Genomic DNA, 19,464 nt, shown 5'->3' on the forward strand with positions numbered 1-19,464 from the left:
TAATTTATGCGCGCATTGCTTAACAAACGTGTGAAAAGACACAGTGAAAATTCTCAGTCTGCTCAGTCAGCAGCACGACACCAGCATGAGCGACACCTATTAAAAATTGATGCATGCTAAAATATAAATCATGTCATCGATTGTGGGCAGAGGAGGGGGCGGCGGTGGCGGCGGCACACGGCGGCTGATGATTCCATCAGCTGGTGACAACAAACGGAGCCGTCACCACAGGGACTGAGAGTTTGCTCTGACCGCTCGATTGTGTGCTTCTATTTTTGACTGCGTGCTCTGAGGCAGTGTGGCACTTTTTAATTGTATCCTCAGGTCAATTTATTTAGAGCATTTAAAAAAAAAAAGGAACCAGAGTGTCGGGGCATGACACAAATAAGAGATAAAACTGCAGGAATGAACATTAAGTCATGTTATATCAAGGTGAAAGACACTGTGAAGGTATGGGATACATTATTCTCCTTATTATACATGAAGTCATCAACGTTGCTTTACTTTACGGTGATGTCATCGTTTAGAAAACCCCTAACTTTAATCCCTCAGTGTAAGTTAGACCCAAAGCAGTAAAACTCAGCAGGTGGAAATGTTTGATTTAGCTGTCTCCCACCTGTTTGTTCATGCACTTGCTTTTTTTTTTATTATCTTTGTTCTTCCTCTTCTTCTTAGTTTGAAAATACATTCTTTACCCCAGCTCAGCAGGTGAGACATAGTAAAAAAACCCTCTCAGCATGTCCTCTCCTCTGTTCTTCCCACAGGAGTATTCGCTGCCTGAGGAACATCATACACTGGAACCTCATCACCGCCTTCATCCTGCGGAACGCCACCTGGTTTGTCGTCCAGATGACCATGAACCACATGAAGGTGCAGGAGAGTAATGTGGTACGTGTCACGTGATCTATTACAATCCACACATTTTACTTAATCTGACAAATGTCTGTATAGAGCTCCTGTCGTCATGTGACGGTCGTTAACGCCGCCATGGCTGAAAATCATTACAGCTAGTGAACAGACACATTACCTGTCTTATTGCCTGGTATATGTTACCTGTTGTATATGTTGCCCGGTGTATCCGTCTATGGATTTGAACAGTGTGGCTTCCTGCCAAAATTGCATTGTTGTGATTCAGGAATCAGCTCCCAGAGCTCTATTGTTCATGCGTACACAGAGAACCATTTAAAAAGTATTTTAAATGAAGGCAAAAAAGTGGGATTATTATTACTGGATTTGAAATTAGGGTCCTAGCGATCAAAGTAACTCAAGGACTTATTATTATAGTACTAGTATAGATATTGAAGACAAGACATTGTTGATCATCCCAGAGCAAAAGACATGTTTTATTCACTGATCAGTAGATTCCAACCAGGGCTACAACGATCACTCAGTTGTTAAATGAATTATTAAACATTTTCAACAATGCTCCATTTAAGAATCAGTCAATCAATACTTTTCTACATTTTGTTGTATTTTCTGGTCCAAACAAGCAATTGATTAATCGAGAAAGTAACGAATAGGCGATGAAAATAATCATCAGTTATAGCGTGGAGCAGAGTTATAAATTGTGAATTCACACAATCCACTACTGCTAGTGCTGCTGCTGAGGCAGCAGATGGGGTCTTTCACTAATTGATTCAGGCCCTGACTTCTGTCCTTGTGTCCGTGAGCAAGTGGTGATTATATCAGTGGCTCATCTGTTTGCTCACTGCTGCTCCCCTGTGAAATGTGAAATGTGAAATGCTGGCCACATACCAAAAACAATTTAAGAAAACATTTAAATAATTATGAATTCATTTAATGTGTGATTCTGAATCATGCCTCAATGAATTTGGTTGGTGGAATTACATGTTTTATATCAATAAATGTTTTTTTTTTACCTTCAATGTGACTACCACAGTGACATTGGTAGTAAAAACCAATATATCTATATAAAGTAAGTGTGGTGTATTGGGACCTGCACCGGCCCTACTGAAAACACTGATCCTAAAGTTCTAAACACATTTATATTCAGAACAATTTAAGCACCAGTAATCTGTAAGAATGTCATCAGTGCATGATGATTTTTAATTAAGCTGATGTGATGGCACAATTCAACGTGGCATTTTTGCGAAACCGATTGTGAAGGATTTGTTTTTTTTTGCAGATCTGGTGTCGCCTCGTCACTGCCTCTTTCAACTATTTCCATTCCACCAACTTCTTCTGGATGTTTGGCGAGGGCTGCTACCTCCACACTGCCATCGTCCTCACCTACTCCACCGATAAGCTGCGCAAGTGGATGTTCATCTGCATCGGCTGGTGTAAGAATCTGATTATTGTGTTCATCTAAAAGTGTCCTTTTCATAGTTTTTCTTAATACAAAAAATGGCCAAAATGATATATTAACAGCAAAAAAAAAATGGTACCAGTGAATAGTTGCCCAATTAGTCAGTTATCCATATTGCTCTTAAGGTGATCTATCAAGAAATCCTTAAAGCCTTGAGTAGGTTTTAGGTTCCTGGAGCTCAGGAAAAATAAAGATACTGACATGCATGGTCAGGATTGGTTGAGACCCAATAACAACACTTAGTCTCTCCCTCGAGGACGATCTGTGTGAGCTGTTTTCCAGGACATAAGTGGTCAAACAGTTCAGTGGAGAGGTCTCTCCTAATGAAGTAAACGCCTAGAAAGGCAGACATGTGTTGTGCTGAGGGAGGACAAAATGGCAACCCAAAAGCTAATTTACCAGAGAGTGGTCAAAATAAAAAAAATAAAAAATATATATATATACATAATGAAGGTCAGATCCACTTTATGCAACAATGAGAGCTTTTAACGTGATGGAGAAGCAGCATTTTGTGTGGCAGCTGTGAAATTTTGTGGTGTGGAGTGCACTAACGCCACATTTCACACTGTCAAACTAAACTATCTGCTGTTGAGAATAGGTGTATTGTGCCAGCTGGATTATATTTCCCCCCGGGCAAGTGTGAAGGCGGCGTGTGAAGAGGAGATGGCAGCACATTTTGGGCGGGGGGAGCGGAGTGGAGGGGCGGGGGTGGGCTGTGAAGAAAATAAATAAGTTCACGTTTTATTTGCTTCACTTAGCTTCGACTCTCCGGCTCAGGGAGCCCGAAATCTTATTAAGGCGCCGAGGTTTGGACGAGAGTTGAAGACAATGAGAGAAATTACATTTTTCGACGACTCTAAAGCCGTGAGAGCAGACTAAATTTTCCTGCCGGAAATCTGATTAAAACTGTGCTGATGACAGTTCATCACTAATGAAGTGGAAAGTTTCCAGAAATGTGGGATTTTCATGTGTATGTGTTATGGCGGCCGACAGAGTCTTCACGCTCCCCTTGCTATCATTTCTTCGTGAGTAATGGCTGCTTGTCTGCCCTATTGTTGTTATGATTATTATTATTAGTATTATTATTAGTATACTTCATACGATATACAAGTCACTTAATCAGTAGATCACTTTGCATTATCGTCACGCAGCGTCCTGCTTTTCCACTCATTCACAAAGAAAACGTTCCGAGAGCGGAGAGTCCCGGCCGCGGATCTGTGGATCACAGCACACCAGCAACAATTGCTTTTGACAGAACTTGGCAGGAGCCAAAAGACGGGGGTTTCATTCTGCTGGGAGAAATCCCTGAAGTGGTGTTTTGTGTTTTGAATAGCAGAGAAAGATGAGAGAAGAATCTGTCACTTTGTCTTATCTTTTGCCTCACAGGTATACCGTTCCCTATAATTGTGGCATGGGCCATTGGAAAGCTGTACTACGACAATGAGAAGTAAGTGCTTTTGTTTGTGTTTTTTTTACTCAAAGAGTATTCCATGCTTACGCTACATCGAGTTAAAGTCTATTAATAACCTGCTTTAATTACATTATAACAATAATTACAAAATATGAATACTCTACCACTGCACAGAACTGTTTCACAGTTCACCGGCTGTATTGTATATTTGCACTATTTCACTTTTGGAGCATCTGAAATGACTTAAAACTCCTAACGTGCATCTTTTATCAATCATTCAGTCTTTATTTCAGTCTTTATTTGTATAACACTTTTCATACGACTAAAATGTAACAAAAAAAGGCTTTACATAACAACACAAGCACACATTAAAGCCAGAATCGCTCACACTTAGCAGAGGAGAGACCGTCTCACCAGTTTACAAACGAAGAAACACCAGAGAGAGAGAATTACAGATGAATGAATAATGTTATTTATAAATATAAATACATGCCCGTTACATTCAAACCATTGTCATATGAGTTCACACAGTGCTTCTTAAGCCCATCAGCACCATACGATTCTCTATGCTCCCCAGCATAGCAGTTTGTGTTAAGCTCTCATGACGTCCAGCGAAAATCCACTCGAGCCACAGGAAGTCATCAATTTTATGTCGAGACACACGGAGGCAACAAAGCCATTGCACCAATAAAGCGAGAGCGCTGCAAACGGCAAACACAGGTTAGAGTTTGACTGAAAACAAAGTATAGCCCTCTTGTTAAGTAGTTTGACTTGAGGATGAATGTTTATTATGACTCCACCCTTAAGCCATATAATGCAGATTTGAATAGAATGATGCTTTGTATGACATGTAATTAAGCTTGTTTTATATTTTAGGTTTGCAAACTTTTGATTTGTTTTTAGGAAGGTGTGTTTTTAGAAACCTAATATAAAGTAAGAATATTTTGTCTGAGTTTCACAGCACAAATCTTAAAAGTCAATATTCTCATAAATTTCTTTTTTTAATATTGTGAACTAGACCAAACTTTCCACTTCTGCTTTCCAATCTATATAAGGTCCTCACAGAGGGGTTGTTTATATATTGTTGAAAGCCTTTTATTTCTTATATGATGATGAATATTGATTTTCTTTTTCCCCTTAAGGTTATTGGCATCATTATCAAATTTGCAGTGTATTAAAAAAGAGAAGAAAAACATTGCCTCTGTGTCCACAAAATGAAAAGCAAATTCCTTTGTGCTGTTCAGCTTTCTCCTCTGGAAATACTCTGACTTAGATGAACACATTAACACAGCTCATTGTGTTAAAGATGTGCGTTCGATTGCATTGAGAAGCAAGCAGGAAACTCCTCATGAGAGGGGCTGATTTTGGGGTCACAAGCATTACCTAGGACAGTTTTACAACATGTTTACGACAGAAGCCTGTAGCCTGGACAATGCATGTTGAAGAAACACAGACACTTCCTGTTTGGACTAAATGGCACGGATGTTGTGCATGCAATATTTTACGATCATGTGATGCATAGGATGAGGATGTCACCGGGGCCAGAGTTGTACCAAGCTTCGGCTGAAACACTCTCTCAAGCAAACTGCAGTGCTTGTAACAAATAAAGTTCTCTTTGTTCTATACAAGCTTTGTGTATACTATGCTGTTATTTAAAGAAGGAAGGCCCGGTAAACGACACACCGTAAATGAGCTCCTTTTCTAAAACGGATTTATTTATCCCCGAGGGGAAATTGGGTCATTGTAGCAGCAGAACAAATAAATCAAAAATCCAATCACGATACAAAAAATAAAAAATGCATTCCCGAAGTAATTGATATTGACACAGTACAATACAGAATATTGCTATTAAAAACGGTGCAATACACAATATGCCAAACTATACTATATCATACTATACACAATATGATGCTTAGCAGTGGATTATTAGGTGCAAGATAAATATATATAAGGTGTAATTTAAATTATTTGTGTGTTTCGTAAAAAATTATCTTCCATAAAACTTGTGCGTGTGTGTATATATATATATATATATATATATATATATATATATATATATATATACATATATACATATATCTATGTATATGTTCTTTTTGATGTAGTATGATTACACCTGTTACATCTGTCAGTTGCTTGGAAGAAATGTCTCACCATTGACTGGTTTCCTGAATCGCAGAAACTGTCGCCATCGCATCATGAATTGGGAGAGAAATGATGTGTGACAGTCGAAATGCACCTGCCTGTTTGAGCTAAACGTGCTTCTGTTGATGTTTCAGATGCTGGTTCGGGAAGAAATCTGGTGTATACACGGATTACATCTACCAAGGTCCCATGATTCTCGTGTTGGTGGTAAGAGCCCTTTCTCTCTTTGTTTGTGCTGATTGTGCATCACCTGCTCTTAAGATTAGACCTCGAGGTGTCTTTAAGTGGTCGATCAGCAATACAAGCTTAATGAAAGCAGTCACAACACTGCTAATTTGGCCAATGTAAAGACATGGGGATCATTTTTAACTCGAATTTTAGAATTTAGAATTGCACACACACTAAGTAGTGATAGTGAATTTGACCTCTGCATTTACCCCATCCTTTTTACACGCAATGGGCGGAATGGGTGCCTTGCTCGGGGGCACCCAGCCCTACTGACCTTCCCCTGACTGTTTGTAAAAGTGGATGTCGTCCTTCGGTTTTCCACTTTGAGGCCTGGAGCTTCAAAGCCATATACTAGCTGTCAATCACACTGGTGTTCACTCATGTGAATATAATTTAGCAAATCAACATCATGTTCTGTTGAAGAAGAAAACCAGTGAGAAGGAGAGACTCATTTTCCCATAGACTTTAATTCAAACGGAGTTCTTTTTAAAACAAGCAGTCACCCTGATAGTGAACTGCTACAGAAGGATACGCCCACCTTTTATATACAGCCTGTGACCCTTAGCATCCTTGGACACATGAGCAGGGACAGACAAATTTGTTTTGAATTTGACAAAATTACCTGAGACAATCTCTGAAAATCTAGGTTTCTTTGCAGTGTAGGCAGTTGTTGCCAATACTGAAGAGACCCATTGAGTCCTTCAATGTGTCAGATTTTGTGAACTTATGTCAACACAGACATTTTTATTTTGAAATTTTGTGAAATATCCATAATTGCGATACCATGATGGAATTTCGTCCAATAACATTAATGTCAATGTAATTTTTTTTTAATTTGACTGGCCCCCTACTGGCCAGACTAGATATCCAGTGGCCCCAGTGTCATTTGAATTTGAGACCCCTGGCCTAGAGCAGTGTTTCCCAATCCTGGTCCTCGGTGACCCCTGCCCTGCATGTTTCAAATAGTCAGGTCGTCATTGAGTGCTGCAAAAGTCTGACAACAACCTACTCATGAATCATGTGTTTTGGATCAGGGAACATGCAGGACATTGGTCCCCGAGGACCAGGATTGGGAAACATTCTCCTCGAGAATTTCCAGAAGTTTTGTGTCTCAATCACGCCACAAACGCGCTGCCTACCTCAGCTTGCACAATTATAATCAGAGAATTGTCACTTTCACTGAAAATGTGTTCAACAATCAGAGCGGCGCCGTGTTGTTCTGATGTTTCCTCACCCTGCTAACGATCTCTGTGAAGCTTATTACTCAGCTCCTTGGCATTGCTCATGTGAATGATCCTGCAGATTTTGCAGATTGGCCCGAGTCTGAGCTTGGCTCCTTATATAAGCTTTAGTCATCTGGGCTCGAGTGACTAGTTCCTGGCTGGGCTCCCAAAGCCATCCTCAGACATCAAGTACATGCATGCCCTCAAACTTTGACCGCTACCCCTGCATGAGCTCCCCTCGCTGTAGCATTTTGGCCATTTCTCTGCTCGGTTTTGACAATTTTATCCCCGCTAGGTCTCCAGTGGTGCGATGACCTTCCCATCCATGTCATTGTATTCGTTAAAAAAAAGCCATTTCTTCAAGAGGCGCTCGACGCCTCTGTCTCCCCCGCAGCACACGTCTGCCTCCTTCAATAACTGCCTGCCACAGATCAACAGTCTTGCTTACAACTGCGTTGTTCTTTCAGTAGTTCGTCTTTAATGCTCAGCACTTGATCCTGCAGGATCACTGTCAGGTCACCGGGATGTTTGTGATATCCTGCACATCGCTGTGCTGTGCTTGTGAACTGCCGTGCCAACAGTGGCTCTTAATGTCAGCAGTAAATTAATTCACAGCTATAAGGAATAAATATAGGATGTCATTAAAAGCTGTACCATCAGCACTAATGCATGGGGGTTAGTCAGTGAGGACCAGTAGAATGGACGGATCTTGAAACACTGCCATACATCTGTTCAGACCAAGGTTAGGTCGACTGACTCTGCAAAGCTTCCCCACTGCTATTTTTGTTCTCACGTCATATATATATTGCCCGAGCTATTGATTTTGTCATTCATCATATTGCAGGAAGTGGTGCGTCCAGTATTTTTCTTACCATTAACACAAATGTTGAAACTTTGCTGTGAATATCATCAGACCCTTTGATAAATAGAGGTAGTGATACATATAGAATAAAAGGGAAAATAAGAAGCGTTATCAACTAAAAATAGAATCAAATGTACTGTATAATGTATGTATACATTACACGGAATGTCCCCTGTCAATGTGTTCTGCTCTTATTCTGTAAATCTGATAGGCTTTGTATGTAAAAAGAATCTCAATTAAGCAATAAACTACAGCCTCTGCAATATGAATTATTAAAGTAAAAAGGATAATATCGCCATCTAAAATGTAGACACGTATAAATTCTCTCTCTCTCTGCAGAGTAGGCTGCTAAACGTGTAGAGCACCAAATGTGTATTATACTCAGATGAAAATTAGATCGAATAAACGGTATGGATGGAGGGAAATGATTCAGGGGTATTTAAGTAAAACTCTGTTAGTGAGGTACATTTAAACATTTATCTCAGTGTAAACACTTAGTATGGTAGACAAGTATTTCTTGATTTGTCTTCCACAGTGTCTCTCAATCCTGGTCCTCGGGGCCCACTGCCTCACCTGATTCAAATAAATGGGGTTGTTACCAGACTTTTGTAGAGCTTGTTGATGAGCTGACTATTTGAATCAGGTGTGTTGGAGCAGGGAAATGTCTAAAACATGCAGGGCAGTGGGAACCACTGGTCTACCATATAAGTGATACTAAACTTACACTTGCACCATATAAGTGATACTAAATTTGCACTTGCACCATATAAGTGATACTAAAGTTGCACTGGAATGCAATTAGAAGGCGTCAGAATCAGCTGTCTGTCACGGACGACGGATCGTCATACGTGATTTTCGTATTCCCGTATCAGCCTCTGCATTAAAACCACTCGAAATTCAGCTTCAACTGTTCTCTATACTCTATAATAGTTCACTTCCAGGGAAGCTCAGCTTCTCTCTGAGTCAGTCGATCAGTGGGGCGGGTTCAGACGCTGGGCTTCTGCATGATGATAGGAGAAAGTGTCTGAAAGACGGAACCAGTATTTGATTGACAGTGACAGCTCTGTTCAGTTTCCTGTTTTGTTTGTACATCTTCCTAGTGTGTGTGTGTGTGTTCCTTGTCAGGTTTTGCTTCCTGTCCTGTCCTCCTTGTTGATTGATTGTCTTCCTCGCCCTAATGTGACTCACCTGGGTCCTCTTTTTTTTATCACCTGTGTGTGATTGTCCGTGCCGCCCTAGTTTGTTTAGCCTCTGTGTTCCCCGGTGTCTTTGTCAGTTCATTTTGTTTGTTTATTGCTTCACGTCACATCTCAGTCTCTCAGTTCTGTTGTTCATGTTTTCTTGTGTTTATACTCCATGTTTTTGAACTCTTGTATTGATTTGTGTTCTAAATTTAGTTTGTTAGTTTGTTTTATTAAAGACTTATTCATTTTTGCAACATGCCTTTAGGTCCTCAATTTTCAATCATATATTTTTTTTTTTTATTCCCTGTTCTGGGATGGCAAAACTCACATACTTATGTAACGAAACACATTGTTTATGTTATTGTAAATGCACCCACTTGCAAAGATAAAGTTTTTCTTACTCCCTATTTTCACATAAACAGGTTTTTATAAGGGTGCAACCATCTCTGACGTTTCTATGTCATTCAAACACAACTTGTTCAAAAACACCACTTTGAACAAATGTCCTTTACTTTTCTTTATAGATTAAGACATTATTCAGCATTAAAATAGCAGATGTACCACGCATAGTTGTCATCATCAGAAAATATACTGGTTTGGTTTAGTCAGCGGGACAATCTTCTTTGTTCTGGGCAACCACATTCTCTGTTGACAAGCGTAATTTATCAATCCCATTGGGACCTTGCAGCGTCAAAGTCTCACTCACTGTGAGAAACACTGACTCATAAACAAAGAGGCTAGGATATAATTAAGATGGAGAATGAGCTGGTGGGGGGGGAAAACTGCATATTTTAAAGTGGCTAATGTTGTTCACTGTATGTGGTGCAGAATTGACTTTGCATATATTAAAATACAGTGCATCACACAGGTGTGTTATGTCATGTGTAGACGTGTAATAATGCAGATATGAGGTTTTGCTTTGACAGAGATAAATAATGAATGATTGCCCGTATAGATGTCTGTGCATGTGCATATGTCACGTCAGGGTTTATTTATATAGCGTGTTTAAAATAACCACAGTTGAATAGCCTATTTAATAGCTCAAATTAGGTTGGACCGATCAGGAAACGCATTCATATATCGCATGTCATACAATAACGGTATAAATCTCTGAGCTGAGTGCATCCTTCTCTTTTGACACTTTGAACTGAGCACAACTGACACGACTGACGGCATCAAGACGAATATCTGACAGCTTTTCTCATTAACGTCTTAATAACGAACACGAATCCTCTCATCCTAATGCATCATTAGCTATTATTAGCGTGTAGCGATGCCGGTGGTTGAAGCAAGCGTTGGCTCTGTCAAAGCTGTGCAAATGCTAAAGGATGAGTGCCACATTACAAATACCCTTGTGCGGATCACGGCACATTGCTTCATTTCTGAATTCTGAAAATCCATAAACTATCGTGGCAATGCACCAGTGGAGTTGCTACTCCCCGAGTGTGCAAGTGTTAGCTACTGCACATTAGGACATTAGTTTCTGATTTGCATTCTCATAGATTCTATTCCCTGATATGTACAGATATCACGGTTGGTGTAGTGGTTAGCGCTCTTGCCTTTGCGGAAATAGCCAGAACAAGATGCTTTTTGCATGTTCTCTCCATGTGTGCGTGGGTTTTCCCCGGGCTCTGCGGTTTCCTCTTACAGTCCAAAAACATGCAGATTTGGGGATTAGGCAAATTGGACACTTTAAATTGACTGTAGTGTGGATGGCTGTTTGCCTCCATGTGGCCCTGTGATGGACTGGTGTAACCCGCCTTTCGCCCTATGTCAGCTGGGATTGGCACCAGCTCCCCCCCCTGGCGACCCTTATGTGGAGGATAAAGCGGTATGGATAGAAATCCCTCAGTCTTCATTAGTGGACTAATCTGTCATTTTGCTGTCACAGTTTTACACAAAAATAAGGTGTGTTCCCTATGTGTTCAATACGTAATCCTTATTTTACGGAAACGGTTGGCAACCCTACTAACAACCCCTGGGTTTTAAAAATAGACATTTAACTCAAAAGCAATACAGGTTCCCACACGTTGCAAATGCCCCATATACAGTAAATGGCTGCCGTGGGAATGATGTTTCCATTTTTCTCCTTTGCTGCCTCCATTATTTGCCTGAAACCCACTGAGAGCAGTGACCTGCAGCAGAACTCGGCCCCATCTCTGACATTTACAGACCCTGTAAAGTCTTTATAAATAGCCTCTCACTGCTGTGTTTCATTGTTTTTCCCCTCCCCACCACAGATAAATTTCATTTTCCTCTTCAACATTGTGAGAATCCTGATGACCAAACTGCGAGCCTCCACCACGTCAGAGACAATCCAGTACAGGTAAACCCCGTTTCACGTCAGCGCCTGCATCCTGCTGCAGCCGCAGGAGAGAAGCTCGGGAGACAAAACAATGCAGACAGCGCTGAATGTACACACTTTGAATTATTCATGTGTTGGACTTGACTGGTGGAATGTGGTGTTGGGATTTCAAGAGGTGCGGGCCGACCTCGTGTCTAAAAAAACTCTGTGGCACCTGTGTGACGGTGGTCTTTCTATCGCGATCACTGCAGGAAAGCTGTCAAGGCCACGCTGGTGCTTCTTCCTCTCCTGGGCATCACATACGTGCCGTTTTTCGTCAACTCCAGGGAGGACAAGATCTCTCAAATAGTCTTCATTTATTTCAACTCCTTCCTGGAATCTTTCCAGGTATGATTCAGTAAAGCCTTCTACATGTGTATATTTGGAGCGGGAGTGGGACTGAATGATCGGCGTGTGTGTTTATGTAATTTACATCCTGACGATGTTTGTGTTCCTCTCTTTATCTCACACAGGGCTTCTTTGTGTCGGTATTTTACTGCTTCCTAAACAGTGAGGTAAGCACCTTCACATCCGCTCATTGATCTAACATTCTGTGGTTCCTCACTTGTGTGTCCACTCCTCGAGGCTCTTGCACTCTCCCTTTTTCTTTTCTTTTTTTTCTTCGTGGATGTTGCCGTGTTTATTCCGGGGAGCCGAGCGATAGAGCACACATCCTCGAAGCACTTGTTTCCAGGGCACAATTAAGACGTGTCATGTGCCGGCATAAGTGACATCACATTTTACACTTTATGACAGTGTCAACCCTAATTTTGTTTCACGGAGAAATCGGGGGTGAAACCTGCTCAAAATAGCACACATATTTTAATACACATGCACACAGAAATGCCTTTCCATGTTTTAATCTGTGATACTATATTTATTATTATTATTTGCTGTTTATATTGCACAAATATTGCTTTGGTTTATGTGTTAAGTTGTTATTTAGCCACAATTGCACAGGCTTAATAAGGGACTTTTGAAAAAGACATAAACAAACGGTTTAAAAATAAAAAGTTAAGAAACATAAAAGGAGAGAACAAAGGCAGATTTAACTCCAAATTACAGCCAACTGTGAACCATGTTTAATGGCAGTCAAGTTGGGAATACGCTGCATATTAATGGTGCAATTCACAAGTTTAAATGGCTGTTTAAAAGTAAGGTAGTAGATACATAGAAGAAGCTGCTCGACAGTGCCGGCCCAAGCCTTTACGGGGCCCGAAGCAGAATGTGATTTGAGCTCCTGTCACCTCGGCGTAGCCTGTGCTTCACTATTATTGATCACAATTGAACACTTTAATCATTAATTACTCCTTAGAGTTAATAATAAGTTAAAAACAATTATGTGACACAAAAGTGAATAGTTTGGGCCGGCTCTGCTGCTCCATATAACGATCAGATTGATAAATGACATGTTTTGATAGGATATTGTTGAATAATCACATGTGACACTATAAGAATACAATACAAACGATATATAAGGCTTTAAAGATTTGGGTCAAATATCTTATAGCGAAGCCTCACCTTTAATATATCCTGTGTTTTAATAGATTTAAATCGACATATTAATTATACTCTAAATGCAAGGATGGAAACTTAAAGCTGTGGATTGTTTTCAACATACAACTTGCGTAGATTATTTTCTTTACTGTGGTTTCATCTCATTCAAACCACGTCAGTCCACTATCAATCAATCGTTACAAATTCCTGTAAAACTCGTCTCCATGTCAATAAGCAACACCAACACAAATACTTATTTCATAACGTGTGTGTTACGGTTTAATTAAGAGAGAACAGATGTGGAACAGATGTCGCCGAGCACCTGAAAACACTTCAATAACGAATACAATAAACCTGTCAGTCCAGCCAAAAACATTTAAATAAATCAATATCTTACTTGGGGGGAAAAAAAATCTAAACCCTAACTAAGCAGGTGAAGAAAATAGAAGTAGGGGTCTTTTGAAGGTTGAGTCCATGGATCAATACCCTTTAGGCTTAACATGCTGGTGTCACTGGTTGGGTCCTTAGAGGGACAAAAGATCTTTTTCGGCGCCTTAATACTTTTAGTTTTACAAAGACAGTAGGTTAGTCTGTTTCAGCCTGACCTACAAAGCCTCTCACATCATAATGGTCATCAAGCCTTACAAGATATTCCTGGACTAGCATGTGGATGTGATATCAGAGGACTGCAGCCCCCGCTGGGTATCGTCCCACGCTGTTCTACGACCGGATGATGAATGAATATCTCATCACGAGCCGCGTTGGAGCCTCACCCGGGGTCTTAACCGCGTGTTGTTTGTAGCTCGCTGAGGATATTGATTCGGTTTACTGTTACAGGCCTAGAGAGAGAAGCCGAAACTGGCCGGGCGGAGGCAGATGAAACGGATGAGGATACCCCCGCGGTCGCATTCAAGTCAAATACAAAACATTTAGCACTAAAGAATGTGTAAAAGTAAAAAAGTAAAAGTAAATAAACCTACTGGAGCAGTACGTTGCTCTGTGAAATATAACAATGTTAAAATTAGGTGGATCAGCGGTTTAGATTAAAGCACTTCCTTTGCAACTGTATTGTGATTAGACAGGGTGGGGGTAAGGAGTGGGACACGTGGGACGATTCATTTTGGAATGTGGAAGAGGACCCTCTTTTTAAAATGATGTATGGCTTAAAGTTGTGGTGGATTCTCTTTATAGAATACATTAAGTAAATGGATTGGAGTCGTAAATTCAGTTTCACATCGCAGAGACTTGTTTATACGGACGTCCGTTTCTGCCAGGAATATAAAATAAAAAGGTAACTATAATGGAAAGTTGAAGGGAAAGGACGGAAAGAACAAGATTACATTCCTCGTGCTAATGCAAATAGTTGGATTAAAAAAAGTGTGTCTGTTTAAGTTGAAGTTGAATTATGAGCTTTGTCACAGTTCTGTGGAAGTCATCATTCGGAGTTAATGGTGACTTTTAAAGTGATCAAACTGACTTATTGACTGAATTATCATTTAATGTCAATTTAATGTCTCAAACATAATCTAAATCTGCTCATTTCCCCTCGCGAGTCATAATTACGACTCATATGTGTATATTTTATTATTGTCAGTCCTGAACAGTTAGAAGCACACAAATTAAAAGGCACTATGTTTTACATTTTTCAAATGGACTTCCTTCAATTCAAACCATGAATTGTAATGCAGCACTTCATCAGATTAGATTACGTCTACAGAAATAAATAGTGACATTGCATTATTTTGCTTATTATGCCGATGTCTGTTAGTGGTGTTTGTATTTTTAACATTTTCCATATGTTGAGAACAATTATTCATATTTCTCTTTTGTAAATAATGGCACTCTACTCTGTATTTGTTTTTGACATTTATTTAAATATTAACATTATACATTAAACTAGTATTTGAAAACAATAAGACAACAGGGACAGGATGAATGAAACAAACCAGAATCCGGTTCTGCTGTCGATCGAGTGATCGAGCGTCTTTTTCTGTCGGCAGGTACGTTCGGCTGTGAGGAAGCGTTTCCACCGCTGGCAGGAGCAGCACTCCATACGAGCCAGGATGACCCAGGCGATGTCCATCCCCACGTCACCTTCACGGGTCAGCTTTCACAGCATCAAGCAGTCCACGTCGCTATGAGAGAGAGAAAGAGAGAGGGCCTTCTTTGTCCTACATACTGTACATGCTTTGGGAGAAACCTCCAGCTGTCGTTGTCATCATTTCCTACCACATCACTGGAGGACACTAAAACACTTTATGCGCTGGGGCAAGAGAGAGAGAGAGAGAGAGTGAGTCCCACAAACCTCAGGAGGAACATTATACATTAGACTTTGTAGCGGAAATGGGTGGGGACAAGGAATAAGGACACTGCAGACTTTTTTAAAGGGGAGAGGTTAGTGGATCAAAAGATGCATGTGACAAAAGTGAGATTAGAGTTTGGGTTTCGAATGTACAGCACTCCATGCCACTCCATATCCTTTTCATGATTGCTTGCCGATAGCGATTCTAGGTTATTCCCGCTTGCAGAATCTTATTTTTTTGCTTTTTGCCACTGCACCGCACTGAACTGGATTTTCCCCCCCAGCAGGCACTGGACTCCAATGACACCGGGGGGCAGGGACTTAATAAGTTATTTAAATTCAAGTGTCACAGATTATTTTTTAAACATTTTATTGTGTTGTCACAAACAATCGTCTAAAACACAGTGTTTATGAGAACTTGGTGTTGTTTTCTCTGTCCTGTCCTCCTATCAGCATCGGTGCAGTCGTGTCCATTTAATCAAATCTCCAGAAAAGGGTTAGAATTCCACATGTTCGACCTGCGGAGGCTTTGTTCCAGAGCATCATGTGTACCATACATTTATTCATGGCATCCACTGCCGTTATTAAAGTCAAGCACACAATTAGTTATTCATGTTGTTTGCTTTTTGTGAGGTTTAATGAAAGATGCCTCTCTTATTATGTTACATAACGTTCTTATATGAAGCCAGCAGCAGGAGGCACCTGAGAGTTGAAAGAGCAGACTCGATCTGTACTCCTCATTTATATTTCTTAAGATGTTTAAATATTCCTTTTTTAGAAATGTTTTCATTAAATCACTTGTTTCTCACAGATTGACCCCGTTCAGCCTTAGGTATTAACATCTGTCCCGAGTTACCCAGTCACAGGCAGACCACGCTAAATAAGCACAGGTATGAGTGCTCACAATCCACGTCTTAAAGCGTTCCCGGGCGATCTGACCACAGAAACAACAAACAGGTGGTTTGAGGACGATGTGTCCACATTCCTGACCATTTATGTACACGTGTGTCCTCACCGTGTATCAGAGACCACCTCCTTAGCTGATGATGTTAATACCAAGTCTAAATGGGGCCATTGTCGAATTAAAGGATTTGTTTTGTTTTTTGACTACTTGAGTTGGTACTATACGCTGTAAATGGGCTGCCATTTGATTATGTTTTCGATGCTGTTATGCTAAACCGTTGTTTATATACATGCCCACCAGACATTTATTCAAAGGTCTGTGTTGAATAGGTCAGATGTTAAGCTCTGTGTCAGGTGGTGGACGCTGACTTCGTCGCAGGATTTAAATGAAAACATTGCCTCAAGACTATTGCAGTCGGACGCCCAGAGGCCAATCTGTGTGTTTTCTTTGATTATAAGTAAATTACATGATTTTATTTTTTTGTCATTATTTACTGTCACATTCATGTATGTTTATTACCTGGGACAAAACTCTTAAATTAAGAGACTATCTCTGCCAAAAAACAAACAAACCCAGAGCATCTTTCGCTGAGACGGACCGGGACGGTGTTTGTGACTCTATGTGGTTAACTTGAAGTATGACATGTGAGCGGACTGTGCAGTAACTCTGTTTACTTGTAAATATGAATAAATGCTATAGAGTGGGATATTAGAATCTAGCGTAGACATCATAAATATAAAGCAGGAAAAAAAAAAAAACATACATTCACTGTAAATCATCTGGGCACATTATACCATGTGATCTCACAGTTCACATTCCTTCTATACCAGTATGCCTGGCACCTGAGCAGTCTATGAACTGCTCTTTATGTCAAACTGTAAATGAGATATCATCCTTTTTTTTTTTTTGTTGCCCTACAGTCACGTTTTTGTTTAAATCACCGGACTTTTCGCGAGCCAATGTGATGTGTATTATTGTAATGTTTATTCATCTATTGTAACAAAGCAGCCAAGTTCAGCTGCTGCATCCAGGGATTCGGAGGTTTTCGGTTATACTCAGAAAGTCCAGAAAACACACGTGCACTTTTTTTGCAATGTTAATGAAGTCTCACAATATGAAGAGTGAATTTCATGTCTTTTCTTCTTTTTCTTTTTAAACGCAGCAACCAAAAATGTTTAAACAGGTGTACGTTTGCCGTGCCACCACAGTCAGAAGCATCTGTTCAAACAAAAGAGCACGGACTTTCCCATAGTTATGTGGTACATGTGGTGGGCAATCAAAGTCACAATGTAATTTACACTATTTATTGTTATTTATTTCCAATATACTGTTATTTTCATACTTGAAAAGATGTCAAGCGATAATAAACTGGGTGTTGCATTTGACTTGAATTAAAATTTTAACAAACGGCCGAGATGTCAAGACAAGTTTATTTATGGTTTTTATGGACAACACGATTCCATAAAAAGAAACGTACACATGCACATTCAGCGGCTTGTACGAGGCGCCCCGTTTTACAGGCTCTTCTCAGGATAACACTGCCATTTATATTCTCAGTCCCCTGAGACAGAAGCGAACAAGAAATACATTTTTGAGAATCTTGTCATCCTTTTAAGTGGTGTGTGTGTGTGCGTGTGTGTGCGTGTGTGAAAGGGAAGCACAACTGAACACCAACTTTTACATAAGCTCCTTCTGCCCGAGTGAGCGTGCACCGTTTTCTCCCATGACTGTGAACAATAGAAGTTTTTCCTGCTTTTATTCTGTGATGTCATGCCAAAGCATGGTCCCAAAACGGAAGAGAATATGTGTGTGTGTGTGAGTGACGGGGGTGTGTGTTTGTGTGTGTGTGTGTTTGGACGGGGCAGAGTGTTGATACAAGATGCAAAAATTGACTGTGACAGAATTCATGATGCTTTTCCAAAAGATCACAATATGCGTTGTGATTTAAGCCTTGTGGCGCTGCCCTAATGCAACACTGGATGCGAATTTTCATGCAAAAACTTAAAACAAGAGTTTTAAAATGGTTAGTCATCGCCCACAGAGCTGCTGTGGGGGGAACTCGTGGATTCATATTCACAATTAGGAGGATGTCTTGCTTTGGGGAGCGTTGCTCATCTTCGCAGCTCATGATTAGACTGTGGTCAGGATGATTTAATTCTTATTCTCATTAGTTAAACAGTTCTGATGATTGCATAATTGCAGCACCATGTTACGGTTGATGTTACAAATCACAGCCTGTTCCTGTCCTTAAAAATGGTGTCGCAGGAAATTCAGTACATTCTGCGTGCCCTTGAGTGGCCTTATGGTGGGTCAGTTGGTACAAGCGCTTAAGTTTCCAAAAGATAACAAGCACAAAATGCAAACTTCTAGGGAAATGTGTGTCAAATTATACACCAGACAAGACATTCACAACACACTAGACCAGACTATTTCCACTTGATTTAGAAGTGAAGCCGTAAGAAAGACATGGAATATTCCACCCATCATAAAGTACAGCTTCAGTGAAGGAGCTATACTTTACAAAGGAAGCTGATGCATCACAGAGACAGTGTGGAATAAGTCTCATTAAAAGGAGAACAGTCATTTAATATGAGCTTCCCTGCAGATTCTTGCCACCACAAACCCCCGTGGTGCAGACACATGAGGCTGCACTGTCTCCACATTACACCAGATATGTTATTCCGAGCTAGGAGATGCGTCACATAGAACGTTCACGATGCACTCGATATATGAATATGCCTCAGAGTTCTTGTGTGCTCTCCCATAAATTAACATTTGGAAATAATCATGCTTCAATGTGATAATGCACCCCAAATGTTATATTAATGCTGCTTTTGCTGGAGTGGCAAACAAGTGCCATTGATCAACACTATATGTGTGTGTGTGTGTGTAAATCTGTTTATTTAAAACATGTAAATGTAAACATATCTGTGCACAGCTATAAGTACTGGACATCCAGTGCATCACAGCTGACAAGGAAACACAATGAAACAAAATGTCTCTTGGAAAAGAGAATACTTGTTGACAGGTGCTGTACA

The 19,464-nt window shown here is 40.3% G+C and overlaps 1 protein-coding gene across 2 annotated transcripts in view; it reads left to right on the forward strand.

The window, feature by feature from the left end:
• Positions 1–15,511, forward strand: part of LOC122759348 (corticotropin-releasing factor receptor 1-like) — a 53,685-nt gene extending 38,174 nt beyond the window's left edge. The window contains exons 7-15 of one of the 2 annotated variants that reach the window (XM_044014148.1): positions 765–888; positions 2,147–2,300; positions 3,713–3,773; positions 6,017–6,089; positions 11,620–11,705; positions 11,936–12,071; positions 12,197–12,238; positions 15,221–15,368; positions 15,492–15,511. In XM_044014148.1, coding sequence (XP_043870083.1) covers positions 765–888; positions 2,147–2,300; positions 3,713–3,773; positions 6,017–6,089; positions 11,620–11,705; positions 11,936–12,071; positions 12,197–12,238; positions 15,221–15,361 — 817 coding nt within the window. In that variant the 3' untranslated portion in view covers positions 15,362–15,368; positions 15,492–15,511. Of the gene's footprint in view, positions 1–764; positions 889–2,146; positions 2,301–3,712; positions 3,774–6,016; positions 6,090–11,619; positions 11,706–11,935; positions 12,072–12,196; positions 12,239–15,220; positions 15,381–15,491 lie in introns of those variants that run through there. The other variant, XM_044014147.1, reaches the window with a different exon arrangement.
• Positions 15,512–19,464: the final 3,953 nt, after the last annotated feature.

Source organism: Solea senegalensis, linkage group LG18 (assembly GCF_019176455.1).
Source record: "Solea senegalensis isolate Sse05_10M linkage group LG18, IFAPA_SoseM_1, whole genome shotgun sequence".
NCBI classification, from domain to species: Eukaryota; Metazoa; Chordata; class Actinopteri; order Pleuronectiformes; family Soleidae; genus Solea; species Solea senegalensis.